This window comes from Chrysemys picta, chromosome 10, assembly GCF_011386835.1.
Source record: "Chrysemys picta bellii isolate R12L10 chromosome 10, ASM1138683v2, whole genome shotgun sequence".
Classification (NCBI taxonomy): Eukaryota; Metazoa; Chordata; order Testudines; family Emydidae; genus Chrysemys; species Chrysemys picta.
In genome coordinates this window covers 45,463,146-45,483,375 of record NC_088800.1, presented here as the reverse complement: position 1 = coordinate 45,483,375, position 20,230 = coordinate 45,463,146, and the positions used below count along the sequence as shown (strand labels likewise).

At 46.1% G+C, this 20,230-nt stretch overlaps 1 protein-coding gene across 14 annotated transcripts in view; it reads right to left on the bottom strand.

Annotated features, from left to right (window-relative positions):
• Positions 1-456: 456 nt before the first annotated feature.
• Positions 457-20,230, bottom strand: part of NEO1 (neogenin 1) — a 564,730-nt gene continuing 544,956 nt past the window's right edge. For 10 of the 14 annotated variants that reach the window (XM_065558583.1, XM_065558584.1, XM_065558594.1 and 7 more), the window contains 4 exons: positions 9,114-9,272; positions 6,340-6,597; positions 4,904-5,040; positions 457-3,365 (listed from right to left, as the gene is read on the bottom strand). In XM_065558583.1, the coding sequence (XP_065414655.1) occupies positions 3,282-3,365; positions 4,904-5,040; positions 6,340-6,597; positions 9,114-9,272 (638 nt within the window). In that variant the 3' untranslated portion in view covers positions 457-3,281. The remainder of the gene's footprint in view (positions 3,366-4,903; positions 5,041-6,339; positions 6,598-9,113; positions 9,273-20,230) is intronic. The other 4 variants (XM_065558591.1, XM_065558592.1, XM_065558595.1 and 1 more) reach the window with 1 other exon arrangement.

The following is a 20,230-nucleotide window of genomic DNA, read 5'->3' as shown; positions in this document are numbered from 1 at the left end:
AAATCTAGCAATAGCTTGAGTTTCCAGATGTATTTTCTTTTTAATACAATTTACCTTTTTTAGAACAGAATTGGATTTTTGTGTCTTAAGAGGTTTGTGCTCATGTTGTTTAATTAGCTGGTGGCAACAGCTGATTTCCGTTTTTTTTTTTTCCCTTTCTCAGCTCTTCCCCGGAGGGGGATGAAAGGGCTTGAGAGTACCCCATAGGAAGGAATTCCCAAGTGCGCCTTCCTGGGCTCTCAAAGGGGTTCTGCTCTTGGGTGATGGCAGCATCTACCAATCCAAGGTCAGAGAAAAGCTGTAACCTTGGGAGTTTAATATAAGCCTGGAGTGGCCAGTATTAATTTTTAGTATCCTTGCAGGCCCCCACCTTCTGCACTCGAAGTGCCAGAGTGGGGAATCAGCCTTGATATATGGGAATGAACAAAGGGAACAAACTCTCCAAGCAGACCAGAATTTGATTGGATTAAAAAATGTGTATTGGATATCCAATACTAAATAATAAACATGAAGTTATTAAAAAAGCCATAGAGTATACAGCAAATACTACAGAAAAGGAAAAAAAATTGTACAGAAAGGTAGAATTCTACAGCAGTCCTCAAAATTCTCCTACATCAGAATCATAAAACCATATACTGGGTTGTTTTGTTTTTTCCCAAATCCTTCTGAAGGAAGCTGCCATTTAACAGCCTAGCTACGACACTACAAGATACACAATGTTTCAAATTCAAAATCACAGGATATGTAAGAAAATGTAGCATTAAAATGTGAAAAAGTGCAATACAGATTGTACACTGATTTGAGTATTTCTTTTAGTTTAACCTTAAAAAACAACAACTTTGAACAGTTGTTTTATCAGTAAAAATATACTAGCCCCCACCCCAAATTCAATGGCAATATTAACATTCCCTGTGTTGTACATAAGTAATATTCACAAAGACCCACCAGCTAAGAGTACTGAATACACATGATGGCATTTCTTTGGGTATAGATCAGAGGAAAACACACACCACCCTTACAAGCAACATGTGCATCCAAGTGTGTGTTTTTGTTCATTAAATACAACTTCTGTAGTTTATTTTGTCCTGAATTGTATTGACAAAGGCCTGAACATCTATTTTCAGGTGGCCCAGGGTACTCAAATGTTGCACTTTTCACCAACGCCCCCCATCCCCCACCCAAATAATAAATAATACCAGCAAACCCGCTGGAAATGGCAACACACAAGGAGTCTAGGAAAAGAAAGGAAGTCAAATCCCAAATAAGTCCCAGCTACTTTCCAGGATGATTCATTGCGTCCCTTCTCAGTGTCAGGAACCAAACCATAAGCCTAGAGGGTCAGCTTTTAATCCAATGGATAGAAGGAAAAGAATATGCAGTCTTATTGCTTTCTTTATTACATAAATCCTAATGTTTCCTGCTCAATGTTCTGAGAAGTGCAAGTGTCTCCCAGACAGCCAGTTTGTGCCCACTGGAAGTGCTATTCCCCTCACCTCTCCTATCATTAACCTGCTTTGGCAGAATAGATTTTCCATATAAAGCCATCAGTAAGTTCTTGTTTTCCTTTCTTCAAAAAAGTGTGTATATGAGTTCCATGGGAAGCTGAGATTTCATCAAACACTACTCCTCAGGCCAGTCACCATTGCCGAGTGTGGCACAGCCAAGCATGCTGGTATATCACATGGCAGCAAGTGTGCAAGGAGGAAAAAGAAGACACTTCACTTACCTCGCCCCACCACTTTCTCCTCATGCAGGAATTCTCTTTTAACTTCCCTCCCCCTCCTAGAGAGATGTGTGAACAGCACCTGAGTCATTAACACTGATTTTTCAACGGGTTTTAAATATGTAGAAAAATACATTTTGCCTTGATTGTAGTTGAACATTTAAGATTCTTTTCAAAGCACTGTTTAAATGGCCTGGGACAGCAAAACTACATTAGGGTTCATCTAGCTGAAAGAGCCTCTGGGTGGGGTTTATCTAGTTAAAAGATCCTATGGGTGGGGTTTGATTGTTTCCAAAAGCATGCTATCCTGCTGGATTACAAGAGCTCCACCTTTCTCTGCTTCAGGATATGCCAGCACTTAAACCCCAGATTTAAGCACCCTAGCAGCGGAGAAGTGTTGTGCAAACTGTGCACTGCTGACTGCTGTATGTTCTAAGAACTGAAATAATGCTCAATTTGCACTTAAAAGTTTTAAGATCTGTAGGATCTTTAAAATTATAGCTAACAATAAATCCAAGCACTGTTGCCAAAATAAATGGTGATGTCATCTGTACATAAGGAATCCTACTGTATAAGAGGAACTTTTAAAAAATGGTTCTAAATGACACTCCCACTGCAATCTAATAACCAGAGATATAATTAAGTTACAAGAAAGGACATAACAGAAGATGCTTTCATTTTCTTCAGTCTTTTAGTGAACATATGAAGACTGGAAAACAACAATAAGGAAACCTCCCATTAGCCCCTGGCTCCCCTCCCCCTTCCCCATTAACTTTCCCCCCATCAAAGTATTGAAACTGCACAAAAAGCGACAAACAAGTCTTTCAATGTTACATTTCAATTCAAACAGATTTGTAATCTCACAGTGATGAGAGGAGAAAGTCAGGCTTTTAATAATTATAATATAAAAATAATAAAAGAGCTTACAAATAGCAATGCAGCATCCCAAATGGCCATGGATTAACTGCTGGAAGGGGATGTAATTATATGCAGAATAAAAAAACCAAAACAGAATACCCCACACTGGCAATGAATTTCCACACACAATAGAACAAGCAGTCAAACATCAGTCTAGGCTGTGGAAAACAACAATGTTTTTCTTTTTTTTCAGATTACACAATTTTTTTCCTTTTTATAAAAAAAGATAAAATAAAATAAAAACACACAAATAAAATTGTACATAAATGCGAATGTCCAACACTGAAAAGGCAGGGCAATCACACCACTGAGACAAAACCTGACCAGAAAAAGAATGTAAAGTCCATTTGATTTTTTTCCCCCTCTTGCTTGGACACTAGATTTCACCTGAAGTGTCCCATCCTGCATGGTCTCAGCAGGCAAACAAGACTTCAACTTGGCAATGACTTTGTTTCAGGATGAGGAGGAGAAAAGTCATCTTTTTAACCAGCATTAGCATTAATGCACCAGTTGGTTTGTTTGCTCTCTACGTCTGCTCTCGTGTGCTGTCCCTCTCTTTCTCTGTACAATTCCTTGTGTTCCAAGGCTGAGTTCCAAGACTTGTGAAACTGGATTTGGAGTCATGTCCTGGTGAAGATGTTCATGCTGTAGTGATGGCATTAAGGTCCTTCATTAATCCTTCCAGGTGGGCCATCTCTTTGGTCAGTTCATCCGGTTCATAGTTCTGCAGGAGATTTAAGAGGGTTACTGGACAAGATGAGCTGTGCTCTTTAAGGAAGAGTGGGAGGAAGCATGATCAATGACTCTGGTATACAATATGACTATAAATCATATACAGGCAAAGCCAAGTTTTGATGGTTATGTGAATGCACAAATTGAAACCACCAACCATTTTTCAAATGCCGGAATTTTGCAAAAGTGATGAAAGGAGTAAGAGACAGATGGGCAAAGGGTGCACCAGAATCGGGCATGCAAACAAAACCACAACAAAACATACAGAAATCAAACCAAAAAGGGTGAATTATTGACAAATACAGTGTGATAGAGAAAAAACACAGGGAAAGTGGAAAAAGAGAAGAAAAACAGAAATTTCAAATTAAACATTTTCTGCACCCACAACACAAAGTACATCAAAGATAATGATTTGAAGCAGTGCTATGGTAGTGTCAGCTACAAAGGATTTTTAGCTATCATTTTCAAAGCTGGATGCCTAGTTAGACTGCTCACTTACCAAAAAAAAAAGTAGCCTGATTTCCAAAGATGCTGAGCATCTGTAGCTCCCACAGCCTTCAATGGGAGCTAGGGTTGCTCAACATCTTTGAAAATCAAGCCACTTTCATTCAGGAGCCTAAATATGGATTTAGGGTCACAGGTTTAAGTGTTTTGACTCTAATCCTCAACTATCCCCTTTTGTCACCCCCACTTTTCATTCTTGGGATGTAACATGGTTGTGCTGCATGAGATTACAGCTATGGGATTTCTAGTAACAGTTAAATCCAGGCACAGCCTTCTTTCACAACAACTGTAGGGAAATGAAATGCCAGCTTGGGCAAGATCATAGCATGTGAAGCAGCCGTGGCTTTCCAGGAAAGCAAACAATGCTCGCTGGGGCTTCCCATTCTGGTCAGTAATTCTTTGGCACATACAGTCCAGTGCAGAAGTCAAACATAGCTCCTCTTTACCCTACTCCTCTTTTCACCAAGACAGGTTAGGGAAAACCAGAGGCTTGGACAACTCCTCCTCCTCAGCTAACTGTGCAGGAAGCCTGGGGGAACAACATTATCCCACGTTCACGTAACCGAGAGGCTTGTTAACTTGAGGTTCTGCTGCATTTGGTAAAATTGTCAATCTCTGCTCAGGAAGGCTCCTGGAGTGGAACAGAGGGAGTAGTGCACACCAAGGCAGAAGTATACTGACAGAGCATTACCATAGGCTTGGCTCTAACAATCACTATTTAGCCTTAAATTTAAGTAGTAAGTCCTTAACTTCACCACAAAATATAAAAGGAGTTTGCCCTGGGTGAGATTATCAAGGGCATAAAAGACAGTTCAGAGCCCAACTCCCACTGACCGTCAATGGGAGTTCTAGTCTAGTCTATATAGGTTCTTATACCTGAGTGCCTGACCTGGGTGCCTAACTGCCTTTTATGCCTTTGAAATCTCCTTCCTTATAGTTAGCATTTCTATAATGTTCTCCACGGGCATCCAGGGAGGTTTATCATGCTGTGGTAAGTGCTGCCAAGAAAGCTGTAAATACACTTACACTTTCTGAGTCCTCAAGCATCCTGGTGGTCTCCTGCACATCGGGGGCGCTGGGCACTACCACTGGCATAGGTGGTCGAGTTCTCCCTAAAGTCCCGATCGATGCAGTCTTCACCGAGTGAACTGGATGGTTAGAAGCTTAAAGCAAAAATGTTCCATACTTTTAGCAGTGTTCCCTGTAATTTTTCCCACCCATGTGCAGAATGAATTTTGTTATGTGCATAAATATGGAGGTGATGTGTGACACATCACCTTCATATTGGTGCACATAAAAAAATTCATGTGGTGGAGGTGAGGCCAAGAGGTTCTGAGTGTGGGAAGGGGCTCAGGGCTGGGGCAGAGGGTTGGGGTACAGGGGTGTGAAGGCTCCAGCTGTGGGTGTGGGCTCTGGAGTGGGGCCAGGGATGAGGGGCTCAGGGCTGGCGTAGTGGGTTGAATACAGGGGGTGAGAGCTCCAGCTGGGGATGCGGGCTTTGGGGTGGGGCCAGGGCTGAGAGGTTTGGAGTGCAGGAAGGTGCTGCGGGGCCACAGTAGGGAGAGAGGACTCCCCTCAGTGCTCTCACCCCACCGGCAGCACCTGGGACGGGGGGGAGAGGCGCCTTTTCCCACCGCAGGAGCTCTGGGGCTGCAGGATAGGCAAGTCTTCCCCGACCCCAGCAGGTCTGGGCCTGGGGAGGGCCACCCTGGCTGCAGCTGGGTCCAGGCCAATCCAGGGTCGGGCCATGCTACCCCGCCGGGTCTGGGCCACTCCGGGGCTGGCCTGGGCCGCGCCGCCCCAGCCGATCCGGCCACACCACCCCAGCTGCGGCAGGTCCGGGCTGCAGGCTGAGTTGGGGCCAGGGGAGGGACTCCCCTTCCATGGTAGGTTGGGGGCTGGGTTAGGTGGGGGCTCCCTGAGCGCCTGTGTGGCGCTAAAATAGGCTACTGCGTGGCCATGCAACTTACAGGGAACTTAGACTCTTAGCCATAATTTCCCTGTCCAGACGGAGAAGGTGGTTATGGGAATGTCAGCAGCATTGCCACAGTGCGGAGAATGCTCTTGAATTGGCCAGATCAAAAGAGTTCTATCAGATTACAACTGTTTTCCAGTGGGTTAGAACTAATGCTTCAAATTAATGAACGCTGGAGTTGAACATCCCTTTGGATTATCCAAACACTTGAAGATGAAGTTTATTCCTGTGCTTGAAAACTAAATGTATGAAATTCAGCCCAGTCTTATCTCTGACTGCCTCTCTAACATCTCACCTTGGATGTCAGGTGCAATCTTTCCCAAAAGCATCTCCTCATTTTCCTCTTGATCCCCTTCCTCTCCCTCCCTCACCTATCTCCACTGACAACTCCACTATTCGTCACTCTATCCTCCTCCATGTGCTGGATATGCACTGTGATTCTCAGAGCTATACCATGTCATTTATCCTTCCACCCCACCCTGCTCACCTTGCTGCGTCAATAATGGTGTGCTTGGCAATGCTGGGTCATATGCGGAACCTGTGGGTGGAACTGCTGGCACTGCAAAGCTCTTCAGAGGGTGAGAGGGACGGACGTGGGCAGTAGGGAGACTTTGACCTGAATCCTCCTCCTGCGCATTGGCCAGATAAGATGCTGTGGCACTTTCTGGCTCTTGATGGTCAGCACAACATGTCTGAGATGAGGAAGCCGGCATGGTGTCTGTGCTCGGTGTATTTCGAACAGATTCTACAATGGAAAAGTAAAAATGGGGCTTATTTTCTTTCACAGAAGTTTTCCCTCCTTTCAGCTAGGCTATTAAATATTTCCTTTTGCAGCATCCCAATAGCCACATGGGACCAAAGCAGGAGTCTTTACCAAGCGCTTTTCCTGAAGATCCTGGTTAAAGCTAGGGAACTGATTCATGCATCACCAATCACCTGAGCACTTAACATCCAATACTATGTAACTGCCCTGTTTTAAGAAGTAAGTCCATAAAAATTTCACAAGACAAAAGAAAAAAACAAACAAACAAACAAACAAACAAAAAAACAGCCATCCCATGACAATGCAAGCTTTGGCACCAAAGGAGTCCACAGCTGACCAGAGGTTTTGCTGTCCTACAAGGGTTCTGCAGCTTATTTTCAGGCAAATAAGAAACACAAGGAGAAAAACAAAATCACTGCTAATTCAGATATAGATTTGGTCTATGATATTGGTCTAACGACAGTGTGTCTCAAATCTTAATATCTAAAAATGTGTATCCCATTCACATTTCCACATTGCATACTCACAAATGACTTCTTCTCCACACTCATCCTAATGTTACCTGTGTGCACTTAAATTCTTCTCTGTCTTTTTGTCTAGGTTACTGTGCCTAAATAGGATGCAGCAATCAAGATATAATATGCCAAGTGGTGGTCAGTCGACTATTAGAGAAGAGTTCATTTTAGTACATAGCTCCAAAGGGAAACTATTATCAGCCCAATACCTAAGCAATCGATATGGCGAATCACAAAGTCACCGTGAAATTCTGCATCATCATCAGCTTTTGCTTAAGGAATAAACAGCATGTGATGCACATCTTAATTTTAATTTGAGACTAGAACATTCCACAACTTTATAACTACTAAAAATACCTAGATGTTTATATATCACCAATCATTGCGATATATAGATGAAACCAAAATCTTCTAGAGGATCATGAAGGCAGGGCAATGAAAGGGAATCTTGCATTTTTATGGCATCTCTATCTGACCTAGTATGTGCACAAGAAAATATCTTGGCTGCCAGAGCTGCTACTCCCATAATCATTTGAATAGTACAAAAACAAAACAAAACAAGCAATACCTTCTACTAGAACACAATCTTTCATCTGCATATTAGCAGCTTCATGAGGTATTTGAAACTTTGCTTATGAACTGAAACATTCCAGAAAACAACAGTACAAGCTTCATTGTTGCCTATGGTACCTTATCAGGATTCAGAACCTAACAACAGACTAGAGGCACTGCATTCATTGTATCCTAAGAAGTTTAACTATTTGTGATTCTTACAGCATACACAGCAATGTTGCCTAGATATTTCTTATAGCACTGGCTGCTTTAATAGGAATACTGCAAGAATTGTACTTACACACCACTGTGCTTGAAGCTTAAAAACATTATGTAGGAAAGATCATGTTTTTTTCTTGTTGTTTTAACACAACCAACCAGGAAAATTATTAATGTTCTAAGTGTGTGCAAATTAAATGTAAACAGGGTTTCAGATTCTATAGATGCTAAAAAAGGACACTATCCGATATCCCAGGCTCAACATTTGACCCATGCAAAATTCAGATAATGGGACAAAATCTTCATAAGTACCAAGGATATTTTGTTCATTCTTAACTCATCACTCCATTGCTGAGAAATAAAAATAAAGCTGATAATTCTTCTGTTCCATTCTTGGTCTTCAGTAGGAATGAACTAGCAAACACTATTCCCAGAGATGGACTCTCAGTGCTGAATTGGTTATACAAAGCACATTTTTCACTGTGATGAGGTGTGGTGCAAGGTAAGTTGCAGCTGCCACGCAAAAAACCAAACACAGAATCATAGAATATCAGGGTTGGAAGGGACCTCAGGAGGTCATCTAGTCCAACTGCCTGCTCAAAGCAGGACCAATTCCCAACTAAATCATCCCAGCCAGGGCTTTGTCAAGCCGGGCCTTAAAAACCTCCAAGGAAGGAGATTCCACCACCTCCCTAGGTAACGCATGCCAGTGCTTCACCACCCTCCTAGTGAAATAGTGTTTCCTAATATCCAACCTAGACCTCCCCCACTGCAACTTGAGACCATTGCTCCTTGTTCTGTCATCTGCCACCACTGAGAACAGCCGAGCTCCATCCTCTTTGGAACCCCCCTTCAGGTAGTTGAAAGCAGCTATCAAATCCCCCCTCATTCTTCTCTTCTGGAGACTAAACAATCCCAGTTCCCTCGGCCTCTCCTCATAAGTCATGTGCTCCAGACCCCTAATCATTTTTGTTAATTTTAGTTTCATTCAAAACAAGGAGACTCATTGTCTAACATTGGAAAAGAAAAAAATATCAGTAGACATAAGGATGTTATTTTCTCACTTCTAAGGAGACAATAAGAACAATGGAGACTGATCAGATCCAAACTACTAAAGATGACTTGAGGGTTTTCCTTGGAACTTTGCTTTCCACATATGTTTTGTGAATAGTTCCCTTTCAAATGAATGCTACCTGGTCATTCATCTCTCACCTGTGGAATTGGCCCTGTCTGAATGGGACATGGATGTGCCAATCGGCCAAGGGTTGACCTGATGATGGAGATAGCTGCGAGTTGGAGAAGCGAGGCTGCCGGAGTGGAAATGATGGTGAGGGTTATCGAGTGAATGGATGGGATGAGCGCTAATCACAGCTGTGAATGGACACAAGACAGAAAAAACGCTTAACATACAGACGAACATGCACACATATAGAAATGCACTGCACCCCTCCTTCTCCCTCAAAGGCACAGTACAAGCTAGCCAGCCATTCATCAGATTGAGAAGGGAATCAAGTGGACTTAAATTCCCGCTCTACCCCTACTATAAAAACAAACAAAAAACCCCAGACATCAGTCTTCTCATGATTTTTCTTATGCTGAAAGAACACACCACTCTTGGTCCTGCTTTCACTGAGAGGCCTCTTGAGAAAATGAGGATCAGCTCCTTTTAGAGCTTTCCTGTGTAACTCTAGGCTGTAAACTTCACACTTAAAAGGGGAATGTAAACGTGAACTCAAACTGTGAAAACCATTTCAGTCTGAGAGAATTTAATTTCCCAACAAGCATGAGCAAGTATTACAGTACCTTTGGTTAATTAAAAATGCTAGACAGATGGTGACAAGCACAGGATGAGATGCAGAAGATTTACTCATGCCTTCTGCTCAGAATCAGCAGAATTCTCATCCAATACATTCAAACTGGAGGCCTTTTTTCTCTCTACACTTTTCTTTCTGCTTGAAAGGCAGGAATACTTGAATTTCTCAAGAGGGCAGCATTTGTATGTCTTACATTCTCCCCAACTTGTGGCAGTGACATTAACAGCAAAGCAAGGGTTTCTACAAGAGGAGGTTACTCACCCTGTGCAGTAACTGACGTTCTTCGAGATGAGTGTCCCTGTGGGTGCTCCACTCCAGGTGCTGGTCCCTGCGCCCTTGCTCGGAGATTTTTGCAGCAGTACTCGTACCGGCCACGCATGCGCAGAGGCTGCCCCCCAGCTGTGAGTCTAGCTTAACAGTACGCATGCGTGGCCGGTCTCCTCAGTTCCTTCTCTACAACGGAGGCTACCAAAACTCTGAAGTACAGGGGAGGGGGGTGGGTAGTGGAGCACCCACAGGGACACTCATCTCGAAGAACATCAGTTACTGCACAGGGTGAGTAACCTCCTCTTCTTCTTTGAGAGATGTCCCTGTGGGTGCTCCACTCCAGGTGACTTAAAAGCAGTGTGTCTCAAGGAGGTAGGGACTTCGGATCTGATAGGAATGCCGTAGATAGTACAGCCCTGCCCAAACGTATATCAGAAAGGGGGCCTTGAGTAAGGGCATAATGTTTAACAAATGTGTGTTCAGAGGACCAAGTGGCTGCTTCACAGATATTAGCCAGGGGAACTTTGCGTAAAAATGCTACAGAGGCAGCCAGAGATCTAGTGGAGTGCGTTCTGATGCCCTCTGGAGGTGCAACCTTCTTCATCTGATAGCACAACCGGATGCACTGAGAAATCCAGTTTGAAAGTCTCTGGGTAGAAATAGGAGAACCTTTGAAACGCTCCGCAATGGAGACAAAAAGTCTAGAAGAGTTTCTAAAAGGTTTGGTTCTATCCAAATAGAAGGACAAGGACCTGCGTACATCTAATGTATGCATTGTAGCTTCGAACGAATTCGCACGTGGTTTCGGAAAAAAGGCTGGTAGGTGTATCGGCTCATTAATGTGGAATGACGAATGCACCTTAGGAAGAAATTTGGGGTGTAATCTGAGGGTAACCTTGTCTTTGAAAAATAGCGTATATGGTGGGTCTGCCATAAGAGCTGCTATTTCTCCTGCCCGTCTGGCGGAGGTAATTGCCACTAAAAATGCTATTTTCATCGAAAAGTGTAAGAGGGAGCACGTGGCTGGGGTTCAAATGGTTGTTGAGTTAGGCAAGATAGTACTAAATGAAGGTCCCACGGGGTGGTAGGTGGTTAATGTCTGGGTATAGGGCTTGGAGTCCCTTGAGGAAACGCTTGGTGACTGGGTGAGCAAAAACAGAATTATCATCAATTTTGTCATGAAAAGTTATAATAGCAGCATTTAGTCCATTTAGGACTCCGATGGAGCTGAAAGAAAGGCCTGATCGCTTAAGGTCCAATAGATAATCAAGTATGAGTGAGAGAGATACTGACGTGGGACAAAGTTGTTTAGCTGAACACCAATGTGTGAATCGTTTCCACTTTCGTAGATAGGTGGTGCGAGTAGATTGTGTTCTGCTATGTAGGAGCACTCTTTGAACTTGTTCAGAGCAATCTAGTTTGCTTTGGGAGAACTATGTAGGAACCAGGCTTTGTGGTGAAGCATGGACAGGTTGGGCTGGAGAAATCAGCCACGTTGTTGCGATAGGAGGTTCGGGAGGAGAGGCAACGAGATTGGTGGTCGAATCGACATTCTGGTGAAGAACGGAAACCACGGTTGTCTGGACCACGACGGGGCAATTAGGATCACCTTGACCCGGTCTGTTCGTATTTTTATCAGGACCCTGTTGAGAACCGGTATCGGGGGAAATGCATAGAGTAAGTTTCGGTGCCCTGGGATCATGAATGCGTCTCCCAGGGAATGTTTGCCCAGGCCCACTCTGGAGCAAAAGTCGGAACATTTTTTGTTTTTTGCAGTTGCAAAAAGGTCTATGGTTGGGTGACCCCAAATGCGGAATATGTTGTGAATGGTTTTCTCGTCTATCTCCCATTCGTGATCCCATGGAAAGCGTCTGCTTAGTTCGTCCGCTGTGGTGTTCATCACTCCGGGAAGATAGGCAGCTGATACCGGATGTTGTTCGCAATGCACCAATTCCAGAGCTTCATAGCCTCTGTGCAAAGCGAGTGGGATCGAGCTCCTCCCTGCCTGTTTACATAGAACATGCATGCAATGTTGTCTGTCATTATGCGTACATGGTGATTCCTGATTAGTGGAAGAAAGTGACGGCACGCATTGCGAATGGCTCGAAGTTCTACGACATTTATGTGCAGAGAGGTCTCGGTTGAAGACCATAGCCCCTGGACTGTGTGGTGAGACATGTGTGCACCCCAGCCTGTCAGAGATGCATCGGTAGTCAGTATGAGGGATGGAGCCTCCTGAAGAAAGGGGACTCCACAGCAGAGGTTGGAGTGAACTGTCCACCACAGTAGAGAATCTTTGACTCGGAAAGGTACGGAAAAAGTCTTGTTTAGCGAGTGCACATTCAGTCTGTAAACCGTGGCCAACCACGCTTGGAAACACCTCATGTAGAGGTGTGCATTTTGGACGACAGAAGTGCATGAGGCCATGTGACCTAGTATTTGTAAACAGTCTCGGGCAGTCACCTGGGGACTGTTGCGAATTTTTGTGGCCAGTCGGCTTATGGAGTTGAAGCGGTCGGGTGGAAGAGATGCCAATCCCGTCCGGGAGTCGAGGTATGCCCCTATGAACTCCAGATGTTGGGTGGGGCATAATGTGGATTTGTCTTTGTTTATTTGCAGGCCTAGAGATAGGAAACAATCGACTGTAAGCTGCGTGGATCGGAGAGCTTCGTCGAACGTTGAGGCTTTGAGGAGGCAATCATCGAGTTAAGGAAATATTACAACCCCTTGTTTTCTGAGGTAGGCAGTAACTACGGCTAGGATCTTGGAAAAAACATGGGGGGCCGTGGACAGTCCGAAGGGAAGAACCCTGTATTGAAAATGTGTTGAGCCAAGAGTAAAACATAGGAAGCGTCTGTGGGCTGGGTGTATAGTCACATGAAAATAGGCATCCTGTAGGTCGAGGGCTGAAAACCAATCGCCGTGCTCCAGCGCTGGGATTATGGTGGTGAGAGTAACCATCTTGAACTTTTGCTTTTTGACAAATTTGTTGAGTCTCCTGAGGTCGAGGATTGGTTGCCATCCCCCAGTTTTCTTTTCTGTTAAGAAATAATGGGAGTAAAAACCCTTCTCTTTGTGTCGTTCTGGCACAATTTCTATTGCCCCTAGTTGAAGGAGATGTTGCACTTCTTGGAGGAGTAGTCGCTCATGAGAGGGGTCCCTGAAGAGGGACGGGGAGGGTGGGTGGGTGGGTGGGAGGGAAGGAGAGGAAGGGGATGGCGTATCCAATTGTAACCACCTCTATAACCCACTTGTCGGAGGTAATGTTTTGCCATTGGTGAGAGAATGGTCGTAGGCGGTGTGCAAAGATATGTGTGCTGGCTGAAGCTGTTTTCTAAACCCTCGACCAAAGCTTCAAATCTGCCTATTAGTTGGAGGGGGTTGAGGCGCCCCTGCAAAATTGGGACGACGACGCTGGAATCTTGGTCTCTGGCGTTGTTGTTGTTGCTCCTGTGGTCTATGGGAGTGTTGTGTAAATGCGGGGTAGTGTGGACGTTGGTAAGGTTGGTATCTATATTGTCGTCTTCTGGTCATAGGTGTCTGGAGACCTAAGGACCGGAGGGTTGCCCTTGAGTCCTTCATTGAGTGAAGCACGTCGTTCGTGGTGGAAGCAAAAAGTTTTTCACCGTCAAAGGGAAGATCTTCAGTGGTGCTCTGGACCTCTCGAGGAAAGAAAGAGAAGGAGAGCCATGAACCTCAGCGCATGACCACTGCTGTGGCGGTCGATCTTGCTGCAGTGTTGGCTACATCGAGGGCAGCTTGAAGAGCGGTACGTGATATGATTTGTCCCTCGGAAACCAGAGCTGTAAATTGTTGTTTTTTCTGTTCTGGGATGTCGTCAATAAAGTCCATGAACTTATAGTTTCTGTGGTCATATTTTGCAAGAACTGCAGTATAATTGGCTATACGGAATTGCAGCGTCTAGGATGCATATACTTTACGACCAAAGAGGTCCAAGCGTTTACTTTCCTTGTTGGCTGGGGTGGAGCGGGAATACTGTTGTTTGGCCCTTTGGTTCGCTGCGTCTACTACTAACGTTCATCTGCAGGTTTCTCTGAGTAGTTCCTGCAACAGCTGAGGAAGCTCTTAAGAGGAAGGTGATATGGAAAGTGAGCGATCAGCTGTTGTAGCCTGCACAGGTTGTGCCATGTTTGTCATTCTTCCACAGGACAGAAGCGACTTTGTCTGTACAAACTGCAAGCTGGTCTCCATCTTGGAAGAGAAGGTTCGAGGTCTGGAGAAACGAGTATCGACTCTGCGTTGCATAAGGGAAAATGAAGATTTCCTGGACAGATGTCAGGAGATGCTTCTACCGCCACAATGTTCTGAAGATTCAGAGCAGGTGCAGCAGGGACAGAAGGATGGTGAAGAAGTTTGGCAGCATGTGACCTCTAGAAGGAGAAAGAGGAGCGTCCATGTGCCAGCAATGGAGATACAGGTGAGCAATCGTTTCCATGTTCTCTCTACAGGTACTAATGCGAAGAGTGGACTAGATGACACATCTGAAGAAAGGGAGCAGAAGGAGACTCCACCGATTGGAAGGCAAAAGATGCACTGTCCTAGGGATGAGGGTTCCACAACCACCACTCCCAAGAGGAGGAGGAGGGTGGTGGTGGTCGGGGACTCCCTCCTCAGGGGGACTGAGTCATCTATCTGCCGCCCCGACCGGGAAAACCGAGAGGTCTGCTGCTTTCCAGGAGCTAGGATACACGATGTGACGGAGAGACTGCCGAGACTCATCAAGCCCTCGGATCGCTACCCCTTCCTGCTTCTCCACGTGGGAACCAATGATACTGCCATGAATGACCTTGAGCGGATCACTGCAGACTACGTGGCTCTGGGAAGAAGGATAAAGGAGTTTGAGGCGCAAGTGGTGTTCTCGTCCATCCTCCCTGTGCAAGGAAAAGGCCTGGGTAGAGACCGTCGAATCGAATGGCTACGCAGGTGGTGTCGGAGAGAAGGCTTTGGATTCTTCGACCATGGGATGGTGTTCCAAGAAGGAGGAGTGCTAGGCAGAGACGGGCTCCACCTAACGAAGAGAGGGAAGAGCATCTTCGCAAGCAGGCTGGCTAACCTAGTGAGGAGGGCTTTAAACTAGGTTCACCGGGGGAAGGAGACCAAAGCCCTGAGGTAAGTGGGGAAATGGGATCTGGGAGGAAGCAAGAGCAGGAGAGCGCAAGAGGGGAGGACTCCTGTCTCATACTGAGAAAGAGGGATGATCAATGAGTTATCTTAAGTGCCTATACAGAAATGCAAGAAGCCTGGGAAACAAGCAGGGAGAACTGGAAGTCCTGGCACAGTCAGGGAACTATGATGCGATTGGAATAACAGAGACTTGGTGGGATAACTCACATGACTGGAGTACTGTCATGGATGGATATAAACTGTTCAGGAAGGACAGGCAGGGCAGAAAAGGTGGGGGAGTTGCATTGTATGTAAGAGAGGAGTATGACTGCTCAGAGCTCCGGTATGAAACTGCAGAAAAACCTGAGAGTCTCTGGATAAAGTTGAGAAGTGTGAGCAACAAGGGTGATGTCGTGGTCGGAGTCTGCTATAGACCACCAGACCAGGGGGATGAGGTGGACGAGGCTTTCTTCTGGCAACTAACAGAAGTTGCTAGATCGCAGGCCCTGGTTCTCATGGGAGACTTTAATCACCCTGATATCTGCTGGGAGAGCAATACAGCGGTGCACAGAAAATCCAGGAAGTTTTTGGAAAGTGTAGGGGACAATTTCCTGGTGCAAGTGCTGGAGGAACCAACTAGGGGCAGAGCTTTTCTTGACCTGCTGCTCACAAACAGGGAAGAATTAGTAGGGGAAGCAAAAGTGGATGGGAACCTGGAAGGCAGTGACCATGAGATGGTCTTGTTCAGGATCCTGACACAAGGAAGAAAGGAGAGCAGCAGAATACGGACCCTGGACTTCAGAAAAGCAGACTTTGACTCCCTCAGGGAACTGATGGGCAGGATCCCCTGGGAGAATAACATGAAGGGCAAAGGGGTCCAGGAGAGCTGGCTGTATTTTAAAGAAGCCTTATTGCGGTTGCAGGAACAAACCATCCCGACGTGTAGAAAGAATAGTAAATATGGCAGGCGACCAGCTTGGCTTAATAGTGAAATCCTTGCTGACCTTAAACGCAAAAAAGAAGCTTACAAGAAGTGGAAGATTGGACAAATGACCAGGGAGGAGTATAAAAATATCGCTCAGACATGCAAGAGTGAAATCAGGAAGGCCAAATAGCACTTGGAGTTGCAGTTAGCAAGAGATGTTAAGAGTAACAAGAAGGGTTCTTCAGGTATGTTAGCAACAAGAAGAAAGTCAAGGAAAGTGTGGGCCCCTTACTGAATGAGGGAGGCAACTAGTCACAGAGGATGTGGAAAAAGCTAATGTACTCAATGCTTTTTTTGCCTCTGTCTTCACAAACAAGGTCAGCTCCCAGACTGCTGGACTGGGCAGCACAGTGTGGGGAGGAGGTGACCAGCCCTCCGTGGACAAAGAAGTGGTTCGGGACTATTTAGAAAAACTGGATGAGCACAAATCCATGGGGCCGGATGCGCTGCATCTGAGGGTGCTAAAGGAGTTGGCGGATGTGATTGCGGAGCCATTGGCCATCATCTTTGAAAACTCATGGCGATCGGGGGAGATCCCGGATGACTGGAAAAAGGCTAATGTAGTGTCCATCTTTAAAAAAGGGAAGAAGGAGGATCCGGGGAACTACAGGCCAGTCAGCCTCACCTCAGTTCCTGGAAAAATCATGGAGCAGGTCCTCAAGGAATCAATTATGAAACACTTAGAGGAGAGGAAAGTGGTCAGGAACAGTCAGCATGGATTCACCAAGGGGAAGTCGTGCCTGACTAACCTAATTGCCTTCTATGATGAGATAACTGGCTCTGTGGATGAGGGGAAAGCAGCAGATGTGTTATTCCTTGACTTTAGCAAAGCTTTTGATACGGTCTCCCACAGTATTGACCGCAGGATGACTATGAGTCGGCAATGTGACGTGGCCGTGAAAAAAGCTAATGCGGTCTTGGGATGCATTAGGCGAGGTATATCTAGTAGGGATAAGGAGGTGCTGCTTCCGTTATACAAGGCACTGGTGAGACCTCATTTGGAGTACTGTGTGCAGTTCTGGTCTCCCATGTTTAAAAAGGATGAACTCAAACTGGAACGGGTACAGAGAAGGGCCACTACGATGATCAGAGGAATGGAAAACCTGTCGTATGAAAGGAGACTCGAGGAGCTCGGTTTGTTTACCCTAACCAAAAGAAGGCTGAGGGGGGATATGATTGCTCTCTTTAAATATATCAGAGGGATAAATACCAGGGAGGGAGAGGAATTATTTCAGCTCAGTACTAATGTGGACACGAGAACGAATGGATATAAACTGGCCATGGGGAAGTTTAGGCTTGAAATTAGATGAAGGTTTCTAACCATCAGAGGGGTGAAATGTTGGAACAGCCTTCCCAGGGAAACAGTGGGGGCAAAAGACCTCTCTGGCTTTAAGATTAAGCTAGATAAGTTTATGGAGGGAATGGTTTGATGGGATAACGTGATTTTAGTCAATTAACCAACAGCGTGCCATCGCTGGTAAATAGTATCAATGGTCAATGAGGGTCTGGCTAGAGAATCTTGCCTGCATGCTCGGGGTTCTACTGATCGCCATATTTGGGGTCGGGAAGGAATTTTCCTCCAGGGTAGATTGGCAGAGGCCCTGGAGGTTTTTCGCCTTCCTCCGCAGCATGGGGCGGGGGTCGCTAGCTGGAGGATTCTCTGCAACTTGAAGTCTTTAAATCACAGGATTTGGGGACTTCAAAAGCTGAGTCAAGGGAAAGGGGGTGGGACAGCTTTTGTGGCCTGCATCATGCGGGAGGTCAGACTAGATGATCATAATGGTCCCTTCTGACCTTAAAGTCTATGAGTCTATGAGTATTCTTGCCACCAAGTTAAAGAAGTATGGGCTGGATGAATGGACTGTAAGGTAGATAGAAAGCTGGCTAGATCGTCGGGCTCAACGGGTAGTGATCAATGGCTCCATGTCTAGTTGGCAGCCGGTTTCAAGCGGAGTGCCCCAAGGGTCGGTCCTGGGGCCAGTTTTGTTTAATATCTTTATTAATGATCTGGAGGATGGTCTGGACTGCACTCTCAACAAGTTTGCAGATTACACTAAACTGGGAGGCGTGGTAGATACGCTGGAGGGTAGGGATCAGATACAGAGGGACCTAGACAAATTAGAGGATTGGGCCAAAAAAAACCTGATGAGGTTCAACAAGGACAAGTGCAGAGTCCTGCACTTAGGATGGAAGAATCCTATGCACTGCTAAAGACTAGGGACCGAATGGGTAGGTAGCAGTTCTGCAGAAAAGGACCTAGGGGTCACAGTGGATGAGAAGTTGGATATGAGTCAACAGTGTGCTCTTGTTGCCAAGAAGGCTAATGGCATTTTGGGCTGTATAAGTAGGGGCATTGCCAGCAGATCGAGGAACATGATCGTTCCCCTTTATTCGACATTGGTGAGGCCTCATCTGGAGTACTGTGTCCAGTTTTGGGCTCCACACTACAAGAAGGATGTGGAAATATTGGAAAGAGTCCAGCGGAGGTCAACAAAAATGATTAGGGGTCTGGAGCACATGACTTCTGAGGAGAGGCTGAGGGAACTGGGATTGTTTAGTCTTCAGAAGAGAAGAATGAGGGGAGATTTGATAGCTGCTTTCAACTACCTGAGGGGGGGGGGTTCCAAAGAGGATGGAGCTCGGCTGTTCTCAGTGGTGGCAGATGACAGAACAAGGAGCAATGGTCTCAAGTTGCAGTGGGGGAGGTCTAGGTTGGATATTAGGAAACACTATTTCACTAGGAAGGTGGTGAAGCACTGGAATGCTTTACCTAGGGAGGTGTTGGAATCCCCTTCCTTGGAGGTTTTTAAGGCCCGGCTTGACAAAGCCCTGGCTGGGATGATTTAGTTGGGAATTGGTCCTGCTTTGAGCAGAGGGTTGGACTAGATGACCTCCTGAGGTCCCTTCCAACCCTGATATTCTATGATTCTATGATTCTAACGAGTTTGGCGCTGGATGAGTAAAAAGGAATTCAGAGCCCTTAGAAGGGATGAAGTACTTCTGGTCCACTTGCTTACAGGTCGGTAGGCATGTAGCTGGAGTCTGCCACATGGACTTAGCAGGTTCTAAAAGGGCTACGTTGATTGGTAATGTGACCCTAGAGGAAGAAGAGGGCTGTAAGTTGTCCGTTAACTCATGCTGTTGTTCAGGGACTTCCTCCAAGTTAATTCTCAAGTCACTGGCAACTCTTTTAAAGAGGTCTTGGAATTTTGCGTAGTCATCCAACGGTGCTGGAGAAGGGGGAAGTAAGGCTTCTTCAGGCGTTACTTCCGGCTCTACTGGAATAGGAGCAGGACTTGATTGATCCTGCAAGAGTGACGGTGCTGCCTGGTGTCTGGTGTCATTGGCAGATTCGTCAGGTGGTGGTGCTAGACCGGTGTTGCGCCTGGTTGAGGAGGCGTAGCGCGTGTGTTCTCGAGGATACGATGCCCATGGTGCCCAATATTGCCATGCTGGTGGGTAGGGCATAGGTGGTGCCATCCAGGGGTTCACCCCCCAGGGGGCAGGATCCTGAGAATAGGCTGAGGTAATTTTCCTAAAACCTCTGTTGACTGGGGTCTGGGGATGGGAGGGTTGATATGGAGAAAAACCCTCCTGTGGTCCAGTTTCCTCCTCACTAGAGGAAACTGTTCAAACCCTGACTCTGCCATCGAAGAGAAACAGACATTCAGCAGGGGAGACTGCAGGATAGGTGACACCAGCAGATCTCTTGCCTGAGTGAAGTGAAGTGGTGAGGCTCCTGTGTGATGTGAAGGCTGTGCAGGAGGGAGTTGCAATGAGGGAACATTCCTCTGAGCCGAGGTTTTGGTTCTTGGCTCACTGCCAATCAGTTCCACGGGTGTCGGTGCCGTGGCCTGTGCCGGGAGGGCAGCATCAGCCTGCAGGGGGTCAGGCAGGGTGTGGAATGTCAGCACCGCGTCCGGTGCCAGAAGAGAGGCAGGCAGCTGAAAGCCTGAAGCCTCGGCACCGGAGCTTCGCGCCACCGCCGCAGCCTCAGGCGGTTTTCGCGCGGTGCCGGAGGAGCCCGGCTTGTCAAATGTGCTCAAGCGGGGGAGCACAGGCAGGGAAGCAGTAGATCCGCCCAGGGAGGGCTTGTGTCTCAGGTCTTCCTTTGAAGCTGACAAAAAGTGCCCTTTCTT